The sequence below is a fragment of the Varanus komodoensis genome, unplaced genomic scaffold (assembly GCF_004798865.1).
Source record: "Varanus komodoensis strain SLA01 unplaced genomic scaffold, ASM479886v1 scaffold43, whole genome shotgun sequence".
NCBI classification, from domain to species: Eukaryota; Metazoa; Chordata; class Lepidosauria; order Squamata; family Varanidae; genus Varanus; species Varanus komodoensis.
This window is the reverse complement of record NW_025335985.1, coordinates 1,472,451-1,495,546: the sequence shown is the minus strand read 5'-3', so window position 1 is coordinate 1,495,546 and position 23,096 is coordinate 1,472,451. Positions and strand designations below refer to the sequence as shown.

The 23,096-nt window shown below is 45.1% G+C and overlaps 1 protein-coding gene across 2 annotated transcripts in view; it reads right to left on the bottom strand.

Annotated features, from left to right (window-relative positions):
- Window positions 1–1,718: 1,718 nt before the first annotated feature.
- Window positions 1,719–23,096, bottom strand: part of PIGG (phosphatidylinositol glycan anchor biosynthesis class G) — a 67,775-nt gene continuing 46,397 nt past the window's right edge. For both annotated transcript variants that reach the window (XM_044443925.1, XM_044443929.1), the window contains 2 exons: window positions 22,363–22,526; window positions 1,719–8,385 (listed from right to left, as the gene is read on the bottom strand). In XM_044443925.1, the coding sequence (XP_044299860.1) occupies window positions 8,160–8,385; window positions 22,363–22,526 (390 nt within the window). In that variant the 3' untranslated portion in view covers window positions 1,719–8,159. The remainder of the gene's footprint in view (window positions 8,386–22,362; window positions 22,527–23,096) is intronic.

Here is a 23,096-nt window from a genome sequence, read left to right as displayed (position 1 = left end):
AAGGGCAGCGCATCAACAAGGATTCCAGAAACCAGAAGTGGGGAACCTCAGTCCGGGGACCAATTTGTCTCCAACTAGGAGGGCAATCCAAGAGTAGAAACCTCTTCCCCTGGCTCTACCCTCCATTGCTTGCTTACCAAATACTCAGTGGTTTCCTGACTTCGATGCAGTGTTTCCCCTTTTCTCAAAGGTGGTGGTGGTGGTGGTGGTGGTGGTGGTGATTATCATCATCTTTTACATTTCTATGCCACCCATAGATGGAGTTCTCTGGGTGGCTCACAAGCATCATAAAATCATACAGTTGGAAGGCCATCATGTCCAACCTTGTAGGACTCCAGTCTCACATCCAAATTCTAGCCAGACCTGACCCTGTTTAGCTTCCGAGATTAGGCAGGATCAGGCACCTCAGGTGAAGCTAGGTTGAAATGCCTCTCCTAAATTTAAGATGGCGAATGCTGGTATTTTCAGACCTACTACTAGAATGCAGCCCAAGAGCATCTCTGAAATTGAGTTGAGCCTTTAGGCTCAAAGAGCTTGCTAAATAATGCCCAGAAGGGAGCAAGTGTGATGCAACGTGACTGAGACAACCAAATCAGTCAATAGAAAGCTTTCTTTAATAGGAGAAATAACTAATAAAAAAGGAGCCCCTCCCGAAAAATAAGCGTGAGTGGAAGCATGGGCTAAGTAAAAAGGAGTGGGGCCAGAAGCTGGGAACAGAAATTAAGTTGCTGGTGCTGGCATGCTTGTTGCACCAGTCCCTGCAGCACATTCAGGCCCCTTTCTGTGGCTTAGGGGTTGTCGTTGCCACCCACAGACCCAGCCCAGATCCCTTCTGCTCTAGCAATACTCTTTCTGTTCCCAGCTTTCCAATTCCAAGGCTGCAGTCCTTTGAAAAAGCCCCACTGAAAGCACGGGACTGCTGCATTCATAGGCATGGAATTTTTGCTGTCAGGAAAGCCAAAACATTGACCCAAGCATCAACTGGAGATGCACCAAATCAGCAACCTTCAGAGACAACAGTGACTCTTCCAAGATAAAAACATCATCTACTAACAGTGATTCAAGTTTTCCAAGTGCTGACTCTTATGTGGCTGGAACGAAATGCTAAAACATTAGGAGAAAAGACTCAGAACACTGTCCAGTGAGGATGGACTATACTCAGTGGGACAGACTGATCCTTGGGTGTGGGGGAGAATAGAAAGCCAGTCTGTGTGCATGCAAGATGGAATGAGTGGCTGGAATCCTGACAAGAGTCATTCCAGAGGGCAGCATTTCATTGCTGATCCCAGGTAAATATCATCGAAATCCCAGTTTGGTTTGTTACTCCTGAACTAGGGTACATTCCAGACTTGGAAACATCTAAATACTCCCTCAGATCAGTCCTCGCTCCTTCAGTGCTTGAATCTCCATTTTCATTACGATTAAGCTGCTTAACACCTCACACCTCCACATCAGAATTCTAAGTCTCTCTTAGAAGCTCTTCACATTTAAAAAAAAAATGAGAACAACAAAATTTCCAAGTCTGTAATCCCAGATTTTGTTTCCACGGCTGGCTTTCCACAAGTGATCATTCCTTCATAATATTCAACTTCAAGTCCAAGGGATGCATTCCATTAGAACCCACCCACACAAACAGCTCATATATTTCCCACCCTGGTCTTTCTATTTTAATTTCTAGAATGTCCCACAACAGAAAACTAGTGTTTTAGGGCCAGGAATGTTAGCTGTTCTTTTTAATATGCAAATTATTTTTTGCTTTGGGAGAGCATGCAAATAATGACTTATATCCAGCAATCAGACTTCCACTTGCACAACCAGACAATGTCGGCAATTTCCATTCAACCAGTAGATGATCAAGATTGGATGCAACCCTTACAGTCCCCTGGACATTCAACTCACTAACAATTGCACCTTTAAGCACTGCAGTCTAGAAGAAATTTTCGTACACAATTCTCCTGACTGCGTAAGCTGGACCACATCTCCTATCTTAGTTAAGTGGGCCTTCTCACTGAAATGGATCTTTTCAAAACCAGTGGAAAACTGGAACCACAAAGCAAAAGGGACACAGAAAGCAAGCCTGGTCCTAACTCAGGTCTGAACTTCAAAGTTCACATGGAAAATTGTGTTGTGACCTGAGGAATGCACAGCACAGCTACTCAACAGAATGTCAAGAGGAGGAGGAGAGATTGTATCTTGCAAAGACTGTAGAGTTTCTGCAGTAGATACAATTGTGCAAAATAATCACACTCCTCTGCTCCTATCAGCAAATTCAAAGGGGCAGCCTTGCTCTTTCCTGTTCCCCAAAGGAATTCCTCTGATAAACCCGAAGCCCAACAAGTTTGCATTACGAGCCTCTTGGGAGCAGCAAGTCTCATGAGCGCAAAGCTAGTCAAACAACACTTCAGTCACTGGAAAAGCTGATTTTCTTACATTCATTCTAAAGCTAAGTCCACACACCAGAGACGTAAAGGGCATTAGATTTTATTCCAATATCTGCTTGAGACACAAAAGCAAAGCCCAGGGATAAAAAGCCATTTAAGATCCGCTGGTGAAAGCTCCGCTTAGGTTTACCTGAAGATTGACAAGACTGCTGAATTTTAATGAAAAAGTGGCACCTTGTGCAGACACCTGACACTATGTACGTTCTTCTTATCTATGTCAAAGTGTTACATCTGCATACAGGGCTGATGTCAAGGGTAGGTGTGGCTGGGCACAGGCCAAAGGCCCAAACTCAAATTGAGCCCCCGTGAGAGGAACCCACTGGAGTCCGTCCTCTTTGCACTGCTGCCACCTGCTTGTTCACCTCGCTCTCACTCTGATGTGTGCAATGGTTGCGGCAGGAAGGAACAGCACTGGATGTCTCAACCTGCACGCTCCCCGGCTCTCTACCTGTCAAGCAAGCAGTAGCGACGAAGAGAAAGAGGTGGAGGAACAAGAGTAGCTGGCGAGCACAGTGGGGAGAAGGCAGCCCCATGGAGGGAGGGAGGATGTCTTTCCCGAGGGCCTACAAACCCTGTCTGAATACCTTAACCATGGTTAAAGCTTGGCTATAAATTAGGGTATATAACCTTGGCTTGAGCTGGGTTTCTTAGCAATGGTTAAAAAGCCAGTCCTGATTAATAGTTTCCCAGCCCCACCTGCCTCCTCACTTGGCAATGTAACAAGCAGCTGTTACCCCCAGTGGGGACATATCTTTGCCTAACAAGTTCAACAATGGCGCAGCTGTACCTTCGGAGCCTTCTTCAAAGCAGAGCCAGACTGAAACATGCACAGCACGAGCTATTGGTGGAGCTCAGACACCAACACAGACAGGCGCTTTTGGGGAGGTGTCTGTAGGGGTACCGTGCGTGTGGTCAAACTAAGCCATGAACAAAATTGGACTGCATAACCTAAGGTACGAAAGATGTCCCATGTATGCAAACATGCCACATGCTGACTTGTTTCTCTTAACTTGTTCTGAAGCCAAGCCTTCCCTGTTTAAAGAACAGCATTGAGAAAAATTGAATTAAAGCTGCTCTCCCAAGCATACTTTCGTGCCGAATTAGTGGAGATTCCTTTGGAATACATATATATTTACAATGGCACAGAAGCTGCTTCTCTTCGTCTGATCCTGGCCCTTTTCCTAGCAAAGCACTGGGATGCTTCTGGTTGGCTGGCTCCCAGTGTGACTCAACTAGAAGGGCTGTGCTGCTATTTCATCTTTCCCTCCTTCACAGATTTTCTGTGGTAAGAAGCTTGAGTCAACTGGTGGGAAAACCCTGGAAGCTTCCAAGTGGAAGATACCATCCAGATCCCCTGTACAATGTCATGTTTGAGGCAGGATGATACCAGTTAAAGCTGTGCCTGAAATTACCCTTGGCACCAGCAAATCCTGATAAAATATCGAAAGCACAAATCCAAATGCCCAATAGGTTGAAAAAGCAAGAGTAGATCAGTTTAAATCCAAATGGTTTAGTAGTTAAAAAGGGCTAATTTACAGAACATGGATTTATAATCAAGCTTCCGGTTTTGCACTTCATATATTTTCTGAACAAGGAAGTGTATTGATTTGCTGTTATAACAATTAAACCTAGTGATTTCTAACTAAATAGAGTCTATGTATTTTCTAGGATCACATAGCCCACCGCATGGCACTAACACAGTATATATACATTACTGCAAAGGGGAAATCAAGGATTTCTCTTTGGCTCTGCCTGTACATAGATAAGGGTGCTATGCAAGATTGCATCTCATACTTGAAAATGTAAGTGCTCCAAATTTTTGGAAGCAAGGACTGATCATTACCGGGCAAGAATTCTCCATGGAGATGGAAATACACATACTCTTTGATTGGCTATCTAAACATTCATTTAGCTAAATGCAGTAATGCATGAATTTTTGAAGACAGAAATCTATTGTCCGGGTACACTCCTTTCACATAGAGAACCAGTGTGGCACAGTTAGAGTGATGGACTGAGACTTCGGAGACCTGGGCTTGTGGAATATAAATGTAAGAATAGTAAATGAAACTTCAGCTCATTGGCCCTATGGAAATGTCTTATGCCTGGCCTAATGAGCCAGGCCTTTGCTTCCTCTGCCCTTCATCTCCCTGGCTTAGTGCAAGGTTATCTGGTTTGTTAAGCCAGAGTTTGCCATGAACCTGTAGAGTTGACACCACAGTTTCTTAAAGAAAATGATACAGGGGATCTGGCTTTCATTTTCAACCATGTTACATATCAAACTAGATGCAAGGAAGACTTGGTGACGGAGCCCAAGAACTTAACCAATCTGTAGTCCACCGAAGGGGAGATTCAACGCAGTTGTGTCTGACTAAATAACACACACACACACGTTATTTGCCTCCTTGGGAAAAGGTTATAGGCATTTCTGTTTTCCTCCACAGAAAACGCAGTGGTAGGGAAATAATTCAGGGGGACACTCTGCCAGCAGTGGGGTCCCAACCAATTTCAGGGGATGGCACTGCTTTGCTGGGAAAAAGAAAAGAAAAGCAGGTAGGTGATTGGATTTCCTGCATCTCATCCAGTTTGACTCCAAGGGACTCTTAATATCACTAAAATCAAAACAAGAAAAATACAAAGATTTTTTACAATTTATCTACCCTGTGAAAAACACTGTGCCTGAAGATCCCTGGTATATTTCAAATATTCACATACATACAGATCAGAAAGACGAGCTAGACGAGCTCAGTGTTATTCAGACATAGCAAGATTAATTTTTTCTCATTATCTGTTTTCTCAATAGAATGGCTGGATTGGGCCTTCGGTAGTAACTCAAACAATGCGCTGCAAAACAAAAACCAGCAAAAGGCTTCTGTGGGCCTTTTGCACCTACCTGCCCTGCCTCTACATGCACGCTTGGATCCAAATGTGAGCGCCACATCCCATGTCCCTTCCATTAAACCTCTGCCAGCTGCAATGCCACAATCTGTGGTCGGTGGCTGTGAGTCTCCCAGTCATTCCAACTACACACAATGCCCTGGCAGAGCAATGGGCCGAAATGGCAGCTCCCCAAGGCTGGCTCTGCCAATTGGCTGAATTGGGTGGCCACCTCAGGCTACCGGTGCTCTGGGCAGAGGACCAGGCTGCGTGTGTCACACCGCCTGCCCTGTGTCCCCTGAGCTAACTGCTGCCTCCAGGCACGCTGTCCTGTTGCCACGGCTGAAGCGAGCGTCTGTACTTGGGAAGGACCCGCCACTCTGACATTTGCCTCAGCCAGCACAGCATCTGGGGCTGGTCCTGCAGCTTCCCAACCGCCGCTTGCATCCCCTGAGACCAGGCCCAAGGACGCAGGAACGCTCAACACTAATCAGTGCCAGAGACTTGCAAATGTGGCACTGCTGCCTGACCACCATACGGCTCACTGCCCCGTGCTTCATTTTATTGGTTGTACATGACCCAGGAGCACAACCAATATCTTAACTGCTTCTGATGGCTCTCTGCCCTCCACAGAATACAGGAGCACAGATGATCAAGCGTGATTTACTTGTACATGGGCTTTCCCCTAATCCTACAACTTGTTCCTCTCTCTCTGCAATCTGAGGATGGGTCACAGGGTTGGCTCAGATAAATGCAATACATTCCTGTCCAAACATTAAGCACTTGAGAATTCGGTTCAAGCTCGCACTCGTACCACATTGATTAGACTCTTGGAAAAAAGCTAGCAGCTGATCGGCCCATTCTGGAAGGATGAGGTCTGAACTCAAGAGAATAAAAGTTGCCACAAAGAGCATACCACAATCGCTCCTTTTTAAAAAACACAGACTTTACATTATAGTGTTATACAAAGCTTGCTCTCAGTTGCAAATGTACCAGCATGCTTTGATAGGTAGCAATTTATATAATTACATATGTAATATGTAGCATTTCCTTGCCAAGATGCAGCTATCAAAAATAATGAAATTAGTAACTTTTACCAAGAAAACAGTCCATTAATTCTCATGAGGGATTTCATACACATTTTCAGATATGACAGATGTTTAAGCCCACCAGAGCTTATTTGTATTCCTTGACTGCTATTTGCAGAAATAACATAATCAAAGCAAACTACAGGAAATTCTGCGAGCTGTGTTCATAGAAGGGCTGTGTGTGTATTACGTTACTGATCCATAATTTCTTGCCACAGTGTGAGCCATCACGCTGAGAGATTACTGAAGGAAAGGCAGGAAGGTGGTTGTAAGCTCACCAGGCACTGCTCCCCTGACCCTGGGGCCTGAAGAGGGACGTGCTGTCTCTCTGGCCTTTTCCCCTCCTTTCCCCCACCCAGAACCTGGTGTTGGGATGCACTGGCTCCCTGCATGTGATTTCTATCCCCACCCCCATTGCAGGCTGGACTCCCAGTGATGGGGAGGCATTAAGAGATGGCATGGCTTAGAAGTGAATGAGAAACGGCACTGCCGAGTAGGGCAGGACGAAAATTAGCACCCCCACCCTAAACTTGCATGCATTATATCGAGTGATTCAAACACAGTGATTCGGATCCAGGATTTGCCTTCTTGCAAATGGTCCCTCTGCCCAATATGGGCGGGGGGGATCTCCCTCCACCCCACCCCACCCACCAGCAGGGTCACCATACTCTGTGTGATTTTGAGGGAGCCCTAGGAGCCACCAAGGGGAACAGTTCACTTCTGCCATCACGGCTGGCCCAGCCTTGTTCAGGATTCCACCTGTTGCACTGAAATACTGGTCTCTCCGCCTTAGGGGACTTCTTCAGAATCTCAGTCTCTGAACATGTCAATTGATTTTAACACCCATTATGCTGATATAATGCTGCATCTTTAACTCTCCCCACACCCCAGGCCCACATAGCCAAAACCAGAGGGAAGTCAAGGTATGCTGTTTTGAAACTTTTACATAAGGGCCACCAGCCAACAGTCCTCAGAGCTGAACAAAGGCATTAAACATCACTTATTAAAGAGATGATTAACCATTAGTAAATGAGAAGCAGGGGACAATGCTGCAATGAACAGCAACAAAAAAGTCTTGGCAACAGACGCAAGTCCCAGTTCTTCAAATCTAGTAAAGCCTGGTAGATTTTCATCTGCTAGGGAACAGGTCTGGTATGAAAGAATGAAAACGAGCAAGAATTCCTGAGGGCAACTCCTGTCCCGATGCCCCAAAACAGACCCGTATGAAACTTAGTGCAAATGTAATAGGGGTGATCTCTCAACTGCAATGAAAAGGTTACAAGTAGGCTGTGATTTCACTCTGCTCCAGCATCAATTTACCCTACCATAACCATAGTTACATGGCCAGCATGCATATTAACCATATGCATGCTAACCATTAAGGTTAGCCAAGTGAGCCCATGTTTAACCAGCTTCAAACCCTAGTTAAGGATCTGAATCAAGTGAACAGCCTTTACTGAAGTTAAGATCCATGGTGATGTAATGCTCGACTAAGGTTAAACTGGTGCTGGAGGCAGATGGGGGCGGGTGAGGCCTCAGTTTGTTCACAACCTTTTAACTGCTGTTTAGTGATCACCACCATTTTCTCCATAGCAGCATTTCTTTGCAACATAGCCGATATATAAAACATTTGCTAAAATCAAAATAGATTGATTTTTAAAGTTCACTGGGCAATTCAGAAGCAAGAATCTACTTCCCACAGCAGAAATGCCGTCACAGGGTAGAATATATGTAAGTTTCGGCCTGAGAGTTGCTTTCAGTCTTGGACTTGGCGCAAGTGGTTCTGGTCCATTGCCATGAAGAAGGTGCACACTATTGCAGTGATGAAGAGATGTGTTCCTTCGTAGAGAAGCTTTGGCGAAAAGACGCTCCAGATGAAGAGATGGTAGCGCAGACCTGTGACCAAGATGATGTACACCCCAACTGGGATGGAGCGTAGCAGCGCGTAACAGAAACAGCCGTGCCCCAGTGCGGCAGCATTCCTGGCAAGAAATTAATACATTAATAAGCCAATGATACAAAATGCACTCTTTTCAGGTTGCGCATGTGCCTTAAGGCCCCATCCTGCAATGTACTTTGTGTCAGTTTAAAAGTGTGCCAGCATCACAAAAAGCCTCTGGGATCAATGGAAGGTGAAGAATGTTTAGAAGGCAAAGACAGACCTGTTTCTAATATTCCACCCTGCATAATAAAAAATTATACAGGGCTATCATGTGGATCACAAAGTATAATATATGCAGAAAAGTGGAAGATAATACTCCAGGATGCTGATCCCAGGGTCCCCTACCTTTCTGTGCCCCTGGGCACATTTGGGAATTTGAGAAACTGCTGCGGGCACCACCACAAAAATGATTATTTAGGGACTCACCCCTTTGGAGTCTATCGGTCACCCCTATGGAGACTGTAGCACTGCTTTAATAGGGGATTGTCTAATTCAGCCAATTGCTTTTCATCTGAAGAGGATTCCTGCAAACCTTCCCCTCTTATCTATGGATTGTGTCATTCTGACTATGAGAATCTGCAGATGGATACTGAGTACAGTATTTGTATATGAGATATAAATTTATAGCAATAAAGGAATTGTGTCTGACTGTCCATTGTGCGAGGGCTATGAAACTGAGACAACTGAAACTTGGATACTAAAGCAGCCTTTCCCAATCTGGTGGCCAGTTGGACCACAACTCTGAATTCCCATCTAACAAGGCCACTGACCAGGAATTCTGGGTGTTGCAGTTCAAATATGTCTGGAAGGCTCTGGGTTGGAGAAGGCTACACTGAAGGGATCCTAGGTACCATTCCAGGGTTGTTTCTTAAGGTGCATCAATTAATTTTAATTAATCTAAATCTGTCCATATGGTGGAAGCCTGAACTAACACTTTTGGCCACTAGAGACAGATTTCTCGAACCAGCATGCAATGTGTAGTCCATTCAGTTTGAAGTCAGGGAAAGTTAGTAGGCTGAGGAACAGAAATAGGTTTCCATCTTCTGCCACGAGGCAGCTTATCCCTCAGGGGAATGGAGCAGACAGACCTCTCTCTCAGGGGATAAAGGTGTGCACCTTCACAGGGGCCTGCCTAGAAGTGCCAGTTGGTGCAGTTTTACTCAGACTAGGTGGGACAGTGGATACCAAATGCTTCATTGAAACCATCTACAACTTGTTCCAATGCATGTGAAGCAGCAGCTGGCAGAAAATAATACATGTCTTAAGCATTTGTACTGATTAAGAGCCACTAAGTCTCTCCATGCTTCTGGCACTTGAGAGGCTGCATAGCGCTTTGCTTCTCAGAAGCTTGTGACGGAGTTGCTGCTGCTTCTGCTGGTGAGTCTCACAGCAGGCCCAACAGTTTGAGAAAATGCTTGGCAGATGTCATGCGACAGTTACCAAAGCGGTGCCACGACTGCCCCCGCTGCACACCCACAGACTGCCACACGCCAATGCTTCCAAAACTGTGCATCTATCATTGTGGAGAGATATGTGCATCACAGCACCATGTAACCCACACCAGAAAGAGAAGGCTTTGATTGTTGCAGCAAGGCAAACCAGAAAGGCAAGGAGTAGCAGCCTGTGCATACACACACAAGGAGGGTTCTCACTGAATTGGGGAGCAGGCAAGAAGCAAAGGGAGCTGCCACCCCACAGGAAGAACATTTTGCAGCAGTGGGTCTCCCAGGAAGTTCCAGGGATACCATTGTTTCCTTGAAGGAATGTCAAGGGTTTTACACTGAAGAAAACCATAATGGCAGCCCAGCTTCCCTGAATTATTCAGTATTGCCGATATTACCTGGCAAAATGTTGCTACAGAAAGTATTGTCTGGGTTTAACTGGGTTAGGCACAGCCCTGACACAAATCTGATTTGTTAAGTGAGTAGGCAAGCAAAAAGTCTTGCTTTTTATCCCTGGTATCCCTGGTTGGGAAAGAAGAGCAGTGCAAAGCAGGGTTTTACTATAAGAGGGCAGCAACCTCAAGTTCAGCCCAAAGAAAAGAAGTGCCACGGTACCAGGAGCTGAAAAAGCGATGCTTTTCTGGCAGCTAGCACATACCAGGTACAGCTGAAGGATTTCAGAGACTTCTGGAAGAAGCCCTCATGAGCGGGGCCCTGCTCACAAGAGGCCCTTTACTCACGAACAGCCTTCCTCTGCAATTAGGCACATCCCACCGAAAGAGTTGTCATGTCTCTCCCGACACCACCATGCGCAAGGGCCAGGTAGCTGCTCAGCCCAGTTCAGATGTGGACTCCCCTCTCTCTCACAGGTACAGAGCCACAGACATCCCCCCAGCTACTTCAGTCCCCTCTTGTGCCAGATTCCATTCTCCTTGCTTGGGCTGCTTCTCCCAGAGAGCTACCTCCAGAAGCTTTGGCTTTTCACCTGGAGAGGATTCCTTCCAGGGCACCATGCCAGCTGTGTGTGCCTGGGGTGCAGTACCGGTTTCCATATGGCAATGCCACGTTCCAATGGTGCTGGAGTGGTGCTTTGTATAAACTCAGTGCTGAATCTGCCCCAGAAACCTCTGCAATATGCTAACACTTCAGGGCAGGCAAGCTAAGGCTCTGCAGTGGACAGGTCAATTATGCAGGAAGCACATACCTATATAATATGATTTGGATGCACTCTATGGCCTGTGTAATGCACCAAGATGCTGGTGCATTAACTGCAGATAGTAGAGCACATTTCAAAAGGTAGTAACCACAGGGACATAAGAATTAGCACAACTCAAAGCTTGTTCAAGCTCAAATTCCATCCTGAAGCTTGAGTCCATGTCAGATCGCAAGCTTCATTCATTCCTTTGTTTATTGCATTTATATACTGCCCACTAGCCAGAAAGGCTCTCTGGGCAGTTAACCTCTTCCTCTTTGCAAGACAGTCTGTGCATATTTCCATGTGTGCATATACCTATTTAAATACATGCATTCATCCCCCATGATCAAACTGTGTGCGTTCATACATTTCCAAATCTATGCATGCGACCGAACAAAATTCCTTTGGGCCACTAAGCACACTGCAAGCTCAAAAATGGATGATTTGAACCTCAGATTACACCTGAACAATAAAGAGCAGGTAAAACAAACAGAAAGAAAAACTTCTCAAGCATCCCTAAGAAACCTCAGAATCACCTTTTCTACAAATCCCCTGAATTCATTTCCATATGCCTTCCAATATCCAAAGTTTCAAATTCATGCAAAGGCACAGACACAATCACCAGAATGCTGTTACCAAAATGGATGCTGAAAGCAATGCGGTGAAAGAATGTGCCACATTGCTAGCCACATTCTTCCCCCAAGCTAAAGGCAGTGCATGAGGGCCTGCTGCCTATTATTTCCACAGCAGTCCTGGGAGATATTTTGGGCTGAGAAACAAGAGCACTGCAGCATATAGGTGTATCTCCCAGGCTCCCCTGTCAATCCCAAGCTCCAAAACTTGCTACCAAGGCAAGCCTGGGTCAATGGACCCTAACCCTCTTCACTGCCTCTCCTCTAGCTGGAAAATATATATTCAGACAGGCCTGCAGCAGGTAAGCCGGTTTGTGAAGCATGGTGTTTTAGCAGGCTAGGCCCTGTTTCTCTCTTTTATTCTTGTGCTGTTAATTGATCTGTTTTAATTAAGGCTCTCTGTTTTAATCTGGATCTTTACTATTGTTGGTCCTCTTAAGTAACATTTGTGGCAGCAAGGCAGGAAATAAACAAACCTTGCAGAGTTATTTATTATCATTAAACTGCCAGGGGGCCTGCAAAACTGAACAATTGCCTGGTGAGCTTCATGACTGTGTGGGGATTTCAACCCAGATCTTTCCACCGTATCATCCACACAACAAACGAGCTTTCCAAAGAACTGAGCTCTGAGGACACCTGGCCAACCGAAACCCTGTGGCCCATCCAAGGCCTGCAAGAAGGCACACGTCCCTGAGGCAGCCTCCCACTGGATGGGAAGCTGCCAGCCCGGCTCTCCAGCTGGGAGAAACCCAGCATGTCCAGGAACAGACTGACTGACCAGGGAGCATCTTTGCCTGAGCTGAAGAGGCTGGTTACTAGTAGCTTGGGGATTCCAGTGGAAGTTACTTCGTAAAATATGAACATGAAATGTAGTGTGGCTCTTTACTTGGACTTTAGGAGGTTTCCTTGGAGCAAGGATGTTGAGCCTCAAGCTAGTGGCCTTATTTGTGCCACTCACAAGCCAAGTTCAGCCTGCAGGGTTTCTGGGATTATCAAGCGCCGTCCCCTGGCCCCACCCACTTTCCTCCAACTGCCAATCATTTGGTGTCCTCCTGGCTTTTGTGCAGCTCCCCCCACCTGCTTCTCAAGTCTGGCATGCTTGAGGCTCAGTTCTTGGCAATACAGGCCAAACTAAGGATTTCCCCCTATTTTGTTTCACAACACCAACCACCAGAAGGCAGATCCCCAGAGGGTGTCTCCAAACCTGAACACAGTCCTCTGGCTGAAAGAGCCTCGCCAGCCCTGCCCTGGGACTGGAACAATTTGATTGTGGATACTGTTGAGGAGAAAAGTATGGCACGTTATGGGTTTGAGCTTCTTCCCTCCCCCTTTATGGCTTGTGGAGTTAGCAATACTACTCTGGTTGGTGGGGTGGCAGGGAAGGGCTTGGAATCAACAGTCTGGGGCAATCCCATCACACTCTGTAGCATTCTAAGCTGTCCTGTTGGTGTCCTCCTGTCCCCAGCTCCTTCACTGCTTGTCGCAGCTGACTGCAGTAGCAAAAGGGGCTTTCTTAGGGAAGGGACCAAAGGGAAGGCCCTGTCAAGGCTTGGTTTTGGTGATCCTAGAAAAATTCAGCATTTTTCCTGTTCACCTTCTCCTTTCAACACACAGCTTGGAGCTTATCGCTGGAACCCTTACGACTTCAATCTTCATCTAGGCTTAATACACTGGCTTGCAAGTGACTTTAAAAAAACAAAACCCTGCCATGCAATACTGAAAATTAATCTAGGTTACTGGGTTCTGGTAGGTTAAATAGTCTTGATTCTTTTAACTATATATTCTTTTAAAAAAGCTTAATTCATACATATTGCAAACCCAAGTACCCTTCACTGGCTGATGGCATCCAACCAGTTTCCTTTGCTCAAGCTTTGAAACTGGAAATGGGTAAGAATGGTGCTCCACATGGGTTGCCAGGGAGATTTCATGCAAAGTTACTGGACAAGATTTTCAATTTGATACATAAGGCCAAATAGGAAGAAGCCAAAGAGAACCTGCACTGCTTTTGGCAACAGGCTGCACTGTTTCATGGCAGGAATTACTTGGGTTTCTTTGCCAAAAGGTGACAGACCAATCCTACTTCATTAATAAAAGGCTAAACAGCTAAGTTCGAGGCCACCTAAGCTGGCAGAGAAGCTGCCCTTTTCAGTTTGAGCCATTTGGCTCCCTCCTAGCCAGTAGGCCGCTGCCAATTTGTTCTTCAAGGGCTGAGAGGAAATAAGCTGTTTTCTCCAGTTGCTCAGCATGACAGTGCCCCCACCCCACCCCGCAACACACACACACCTCAAAGAGCACAAGAGGATAGCTGTGAAGGAACAACAACTTCGTAACTTTGATTCGCTTCACAGCTCTAGAGCTCATCCCCAGTTGTCAGCAGGGAGACTGCCACCTGCCCAAGCTCCTTAGCAACTGGTGTACGTAGACACACCACTTCTGATAAGGGAGACAGTACCTGGCCAGCAAGAACATCCTCCTCCATAAATTTGCCCAATCCCCCTTTAAAGCCATCCAAGTAGGTGGCCATCACTACTTCCTGTGGCAGTGAATTCCATCATTTAGCTGTCTGTTGAGTGAAAAAGTACTCCCTTTCATCTGTCCTAAATCTCCTAAACTGGTGCAACTAACAGAGCAGGAATATAAAAGGACGCTAAATCCATTCACTCAATTGCTCTCCAATTGACCAATTCAACTCATGCTGCTTCTGCTTTGACATTGTGGGGACAGGTCTTGCTCTGGCTTAAAAATCAGAGGTGCATATCACTGTTGCACATTTCCCGAATTCAAAATATGTGTTATGCCATTTCCTGCCATGGCTCTTGGAGAAGCTTTCAAGATACATGTAACAAATGTTTTCTTGGTTAGCTGTCACAACAATGGAGAGGGCTTCTTCTTTTTGGGGGGCGGGGGAAAGGAAAGATGTGAAACACCGAGCAATTGAAATGAAACAAGACCTCTTGGATGCTGTGCTTTGCTAGGGTTCCCCCCCCCCCCCCGCTATTAGCCTACTGATGGGCCTAAGTCAGCTAAGCAGCTCTCCATGTGCGAGACTACGTGAGAAGCATTCACACTGGAGTGAATGAGAACTTGGAATTTGGCGGCCGCTGCTATGGGACACTTGACAATACCGTCTCTGCATCCTGGGAGAACATATTTATGCAAGCTTTGCAGCCAGAGCTGGAATTGTGTACTGCAAAGAAACCAGCTTATTAAGAATAAAAAAAATGGAGGGGGATGTACAGCAGAATGAGCTGCTGTTTTTGTAATGCAAAACAGCTTTACAAACTCACACAGGCAATCTGTCTGACGCACGGTAGGTGCCCAGTAGTTCTGTAACAATGAAACACCAAAGCGCTCAGTAACCTAAGCAATGCATCACTGAACATACTGGCCATCAAATTTAATGGGAAAAGTATAAACGAGGAAAGGTTGTTGTAGGCCTAAAAATAGAGTTTTATATCAGCAATAAAGTGAAGAGTCCAGCTCTACTTTGTGATCAGCTTTTATAAGAAAGAGTTAGTGCAACCCGCAGTAATTCAAAGGCAGATTTTATTCTCTTGCTCTAAAATGTGAAGAATATAAAGTAGTTCTAAATTGCTGCTTTCAACTGAACTGTGAGCCAGGAAGCCCCTCGTTCAAATTCCGTTTCATTCTGGCCATCCAGTCATGCAGTCTGCAGTATGGCGATCACAATGCCCAGCTGTTCACGCTGAGATCACTGAGATTACCCAGACCGATTTCATTTTGGATTCCAAGCTGGATCTGGAAGAAAAACTGGCTGCCCTAACACAGGGGTTGACATCTGGAGGGTCAGATGTCGCCCACCCCTTATCCTGATGAGATAATCCATACCAGGCAAAATAAGAATGGGAAGCACAACTCTGTTGATTCTAACATATCTCTGGCAGTCAAACCCATCAACTTGTGTCCTTCTGACAGGCCTTCTGGATTGGAGATGGGAGGCTGGAAGCCAATTCCCAGGGAAGGCATTAGGGTACTTTCCTGCAGCCCTGTGACACTTGTTCCACAGCCCATAAGGAACCCTTTCTGTCCTCCATCTTGTCCCACATTTACCTGAATTTATGTGAAGCCACCCAGTGCTATCTTTTCCAGTACAGCACAGAGACTGCTGATAAGCTTTCTGGATAAAAGAGTGGATGAAAGACAACAAATTGAAACTCAGTCCTGACAGGACAGAGGTACTGCTGATGGGTGGTCTGTCTGCACAAACAGATGACATTTAACCAGTTCTAGAGAGAACTGCAATACCTTCACCTAAAAGATGGGATGCACAGTTGGGAGCTGCTCATACATCCATATTTATCACCTGAGGCTCACGTAACCTAAGTGGCATGAGGAACCCCCCTCTATCACTTGAGGCTGATGCACTGACTGTAATCACTCCTGGATAGAGATGGCTTGACCACAGCCCCTTGTGGCCTGCGACTTCACGGCTGGATTGCACAAGATGCTTTACATGGGGTTGTTGCTGAAAGCAGCTTGGAAACTGAAACTGGCCCAGAACACTGCAGCTGGGCTGCTAACAAGGACCTGTTGAAACATCTCCACTGGCTTCCAATAAGCTTGCGAGCTCACCTTCAAGAGATGATCTCAAGTTTTACATGGCTTAGGACCCGAACAGCTGTGGGGTGGCTTTCCTCTGTATTAACTCTGCTCCTCTACGAAGATCATCATTCAAGGCCTTTGTCAGTGTGACAGGTGGCACCTTGCCTTTTGAATCAAACTTGCTAGCCCGCTCACTTTGCTAGTACCATTTAGGCATCAGGTAAAACATTCCTGCGTTCTTACACCTTTAAGAACTGCTACTATCAGTGGTTGCTGGTGTGCATTGCGAATGGTTGGGCCAGGTAGAGTCCAGGCACTGCAGCAGGCAAAGCCAGCTACATCCAGTTGCAGGGGTGGCAGGAGGCAAAAGGCATGTCCGCGTTGCTGGAGCACTGAGCAGAAGCACACCGCACTGCAAAAAGTGGGCACTGCAAAGCCCACTAGTCCAAGTTTAAGTATGGGGTATTCAGACAAAAACCCATTTCACACAGCGGCAAAGTGAAATAAGCAGGCATGTCTTCTGAGTAAACACGCATAGGATAGCATTGTAAATCGGAACTTTATGCTAGTGAAGGAAAGCCACTTTGTATCTGCTCAGTGGCAGTATTTCACATAATGAAGGACTGAGCCCTGCAATTGAAAATAATGTTTAGTGCCAAATCATGGATCCAATTCACTGCATATTCCTTTCCATAGATTTTAACTATGTAAATCAGGCAAAGATCTTCATTCAATCAATACCCAGTCAGTCAGTCTGTACAGTCCTCACAAATCCTTGCAAAAAAAATGCCTGTTAGCTTAGTTTTCTGGCCAAAGGCATAAACACAGCTGAAAAATACTTCTTCTCATGCATTTGCTGGATGTATTATGGCATAAAACAGTCTAAGGTGTTCCAACTAGGAGCATTATTGCCTACAATTCTACATATATTTATCTGGGCATAATTAAGATTTGTATTTATTTAAGATTATGTGAACATGTGGAAAATGCCTGTTCTTTATGACGGAGCAATCATTCTCTCATACATACAGATGGAAAGACTCCCATCCTGACCTGAAGGCTACTTTCCTTTCCTTTTTAAAACTTTGTTAACAGCTTGTATGGTTGAATACAGTCCCTTTCCTGCCATGGAACTTCATTCCAGATGTTTTAAGTCTGGGCTGAACCTGATGTACTAATACACGATGCTGTCATTAAGCATGTGCAGAGTGCCTTGCCACTAAACAACTGCACCACACTGCCCCCCCTTACACTTAAGAAAGGAGAAAATAAATGCAGGAGAAGTATCACAGCTAAAACATAGCCTATTTCCTACCTATCATCCCAGAAAAATCCACTCCACTTATTTTATGTTGCTCTTCCAAGTCTGATTAAGGACTAGTCCTCAAGGGAAGGGGAATGCCTTGCCTTCCTAGCCTAGGTCCACAACTACAGCACAGCCTCTTTCCTCTCACCCATGTTCCTTTCTCCTGCAAGAGGCTCTCCAATCCATCTGCTTTCTGACGCAGATGTACCGTCAGCCCTACTGCCAGGCTCCTTTCTCTTCCAAGGCGCTCTCTGCAGCCCCAGCTCCTCTCTCTACTCTTGGGAAGTAAGGAGCGAGAGATGAATAATAAGTTTTTGCAAGCTTCCCGTACAACACTGCAGATAGAGAAACCTGGCTGTCACCTCCAGCCACTGCAGCCAGCTTCAGGTAAACCTGAGAGGAATGCTTGTGCACCACAGATGAGGAGTTCCTCCCAATATGCTTAGATACACCCTCATTCTCTCCCACATCTCCAGAACATCAATTCTTTTAAGAACTGGGGGTGGGGGAATGGAACCAAGTTGAACAAGTTGAAAGCATTTCCCAGGAAACCTCATGTTCTCAAATCCAACAGGTAAAAACCAACAAAGAAGCTCCGCTTAAATAAAATAGCAAAGCAACATACTTGCTAGCCACTTCTTTTGGGGAGTTGTCTTTATGTGCATACCTTGCACTATGGTTTATGTATTGGTTGTTTACCAACACCCCTACCCCCAGGCTCCACAGCTTTTACTCCTGGGTAGTTCATAGTTAACCTGTACGTAAACCATAGTGCAAAGTTCACACATAAGAACCAACAATTCAACAACAATCCATACTTAAACTGAACTGTAGATTTTTGTTATGTGTGAATCAGAGAAATACACAATTCTTCCTCCAGTTCTTTTTCTAGTTAGCTATTTAAAGGTTTTAGAATGAAAGGCGTTCAGAATTGGTGTACTGTCACTGAAAGAACTGAATTACCTAGTCAGTGGAAATCTGTAGGGAGTGCTTCAACAAGGCATTGGCATTTTGTTTCCTAAAAAAGGTTTTGAATTATACTACAGATGGTGGAATTCACCCCATTTGGTGAGGTTTCAGGGAGGGAGAGAGAACAATTAAACTGAGAACCTATTTTAAGAGCTTGAATATTTGCTGTATATTGGAACTCAGAGAATTAATCAAGCAGTCTAGGCAGGAACTTTATCACTCTTGTATAATTAATTAATGCCTTTGCTACATTTTTGCTCTGTGCTATGAGTTAGCAATAGGAAGAGTTTATTTTAACACAGGCAGATATAACATTCAAATCAAAACACTTTCATTCCTTAAGAGCTGACCCAATTTTTTCCAAGAATTGATACCAGTATATTTACAAATTATTCAAGCTAAATCTGAAGTATTTCAAATTCGTTTCTCTTATTTTTGGTAAGTGACCCTTGAGTTATTACATGGGCAGAACAATTCTTGCCTAAGCTAAGGCAAGTCACATCTGCAGGTAGATTTGTGGCTGTAGGCCATTAATCTAAGGGCAGTATTTCTGCCAGTGGAGGAGTCCGAAATAGGGTGTTCCACAATTCCTCCAAAAGGTTCAAGCATCGGGACCTTTGCCTATGCCCACTGAGATACCAGCATAAGCCAGCAGGGCTTGAGAAACAGCACAGGACGGGTGACTTTGTTCCCAACCCTTCTTAGGGCTGCACTGCAACAGGCTCTGTAATAGGCTGTAAAGAGATGTTACTGATCTTATAAAAATTCTACTGGATATTTGTAGATGGCTAAGGAATATTGTCAGGTTTTACGTGACTGCTTTTTGAACTGTTGTTATGCCCTGTTTACTGCCGTGTTTCATTGTTATTTTATTGTCTTTTTGCTTTTAGAGGTTATTTTAAAACTGTATTTATTTGATGGCTACAGTGTAAGTTGCTTCTGATTCCTTATAAGGTAGAACACTATACCTGCACACATTATGTATGTGCACATATTTAATTATTGCTTTAAATGAGCAAAAGAATTGAAAAACAAAAAAGCAACAGTGCCCCTTGATTTCATATCTGCACAGTCCCTGCCAAGCAATCAACCAACCAACCAACCAACCAACCAACCAATCCACATTAGCTCACAGATTAATCATGCATCTGACCTGAGAGTTCCCTCTGTCATACACAAGAGATAGTCACCATTCACAAGAGATAGTCACCATTATGCATCAGCAGCAGCCCTGTGATGCCAGTAAGACTCCTTCCTGGGAATCAGGGTGGGAATCCAACTCATGCATGACCACCTAACAAACAAATTATGCTAAGGCTACTGTCAGAAGGTGGAGGACAAATACTTGCAGCAAAGCCATCAGTGAACCACAGGCTTGCCAGGATAACTCAGTGCTGGGGAGGTGGCTGCCATAACCACCTTCGAACAATTCAGGAATTCAACTGGAGGAGGTTTCAAAAGAGGCCTTACATATGCCTTTGCACTGGAGAGTGGCATGCCCACCATCCTTGGCTAAGCTGGAGAGCATGGCATGCAAGAACTTTATACAGAAGTAGACTGATTGCATGTCCTTCTGTAATGGTAAGGACTTCTGCTCCAATATATCTCAAATATTCTGAATCTGAAAGCACCTAATCAGAAGGTGTGAGCTAACTCATAGGCAACACCACATGCCTTTGAAGCAGGGGAAACACCTGCAGGTTGGACAGTAACCCCTGCTGCCCTCATCCTGTCCTACAGAGGAAGGCTTGCACCTGTCTTTCTTGCTGAACCAACAAACTGCTAGCTGGTGAAGACTCATTTACAATAATCCCTTGGGCTCCTCCTTGGTGTAACTGGAGAGTAATTGATCTCTCTCATTTTAAATGCACACCTTCAGCTTTTACTCCCAGTAGTTTAGATTTGCCTGTGCTGAATTCGTTTTTTAAAAATGCACCTAAGGCAAAAGATTCCAGTGCAAAAGCTTTGAAGTCAGTGATCAATATTAACAGCTGATACACATTCTGCTGCAAGCCCCTCACCACACACGCACACACACAGGGAGGGAGGGAATGCATGCACGCAAGGCTGCAGCTCTACTAGCCTACACACACACACACACACAAATACATATACATAGCGATAGGAACATGTAGTGCTAGCCTTAAGGATGGCCTAAAAACATTTAAAGTAAGTACACACACACACACACACACACACACACTATAACTATATTTATATGTATCAGGGTCAACAAGCTACAAGTTGAAACTGTCATCCCTTTTCTCTCTGGGCAAATCCACCGCCACCCCGCTCACACTGATCTTTCCAGAAGGAATGGTGGGTGGGCAGTGCAGCTAGTTGGGCACCACTTCTTGATTATGTAGGGTTCTAAATTACAGGAAGTCACCCACAGATTCAGCCGGTTTACATGTAACAGCCCCAAATCAATGGCTCAATCACTCACTCAATCCACAATCCACCACAGTGTGTGCCAGACACATTCCACAGCTGTTTGAATATTCAAAACCAGAGTGTGGGTTATTCTGTGAGGTCTGAACCTGGACCTATAGGTTCAGATAGACCTATAGACCTATAGTGACTGAGCTTGGATGTTAGGAAGCTACTCCAAATCAGCCTGATCAGCATCTGAATGACTCAAAAGGCTGCAGAATACACCTGGCACGTGCCACAGCAGAACATGGCTGTGTGCTGCCACCATCATGTGTAAATGAGCACTGCTGCAGGAGTTATGGAGAACACAGTGAGAAGAGGATGGACAGAAGGAATGCCTCGACTTTGGGTGCAGGGCTAGAAGTGCAGCCCTGCTGCCACTTTCACCGTGGGTATTCACACAATAGGCTGATATCTCTGCCAAAATAAGGCTGAGGCCATCTAATTGCTGGCATAGGAGGGATGTATGAGAAATTAGTTTCAGTTTGGTTCTGAATTACCCCCAGTCTCAATAAGGACTTTATCATAATCAATGGTCCATGTCCACAACATTCTTTTACTTTATTTGCACTCACTGTGGTACCAAAAGAATGACACTCAAGGTGGTTACTAAACATAAATACATTTCTGAGCTTGCAATGTGATTCACAGACAAACAATGTGTTTACTGATATGAAAGAATGATTTGAAACAAGGAAAGAGGAAGAGTAAAAATGTAACAAAGATACTCCTTAACCAAAAGGAGTAGAGGGCTGAGATCAGATAGCAGGAGGGAATTGTCAGGTAGACAAGAAAGCAGGAAACTTGCTCAATGACCTTGTAACTATTAGCAAACACACCCTGCATAGGAAATAAGTTCATTATAATACACCTGGGAGGGACAAAGTAGGAGGGAAGAACAGGTATTGGAGCAGAACAGGATAGGCAGATGGAAAAAGATTTGTAACCTCCCAGTACCCTGCCCAATGAGGGAAAAGAGGAGGGAAGAATCAGTGGAGAGGGCATAAAAATGAGGTGAGAACATGTGCTTGGCAAGCTGGCAAGGGGAAGGAAACTCTCCACTCCCTTTGCTGCAATAAAGTTTCAAAAAGAACCCTTTGCCTGCTTAGAATATTTTTCTCTTCCAAAGGAAAGGAAAGAGTATTTCTAACCTTTGCAAACATGCATGCACTTGAAAAACCCATACCTTTGCAAAATGCACACAAACACGCCTTCATCAATGAAAGATTGTTTACCATGAAAGATGTGCACAACTGAAGCATACATTTGAAAAATATGCACACACATTAAAAAAACAAAACCCTACAGCTTGAAATCTAACACGCACATAAGACAGGATAGGTTTCTAGGTGGAATTTGGAGAACTTGGCAAACATGTTTGTTCCGATGTACCCTGCCCCTTGTCTAGCTTGCTAGTTCACTGGGCACAGAGAGAATGACATTAAACAGTTAGATTTATTCTAAGCAAAAGAACTACCTGTGAATTTCAGAACTCAAATAGCACAGCAAGTGAATGGCCCACAGCACAGGCCCAGAGTACATGGAGAATCCAGTCAGGAAGACGGCTGGGACTGTCACATAGTTGTCAAGCCCAACAAATCCAGCTGAAACATCCACAGAGGCAATACTGTTTGAATTACCCTGGAAGAAAAGGAAACCACTGAATTAAAAAGGATCATCATCATCAATTTCATTTCTATACCACTTGTAGCCAAAGCTCCCTGGGTGGATTACAACAAAGATGTGAAGCACTAGAAAAGGGGAAAGGAGCCAGCATCATTTAGCAGCCAGCACAGGCCACTAACACCGGCACATGTTCCAAGGAACCCTCCATTATTCTGCACCCCAGCCATTTTCTTAAGCTGACACATAAGCAAAAGGCTCTTCAGCCCTGAGCAGCAAGAAAGGCCCTTGAGAGCTAAGCTAGAAACAACTTGAGCAGATCAGGTAATGTTTTTCAAGGTTAAAAGGCGGTGGGGATGAGACTCAGTTTAGCACCACAGGAGTTGAGATTTAATCCTTTGTTACAGGGTTCCAATCCAAATTCACCCCCCCCATGCTCGCGCGCGCGCGCGCTCTCTCTCTCTCTCTCTCTCTCTCTCTCTCTCTCTCTCTCTCTCTCTCACACACACACACACACACACACACACACACACACACAGCATATTCTCCTGACAGAGAAAATCAAAAAGGTGCCATTGAGTTGGCTTT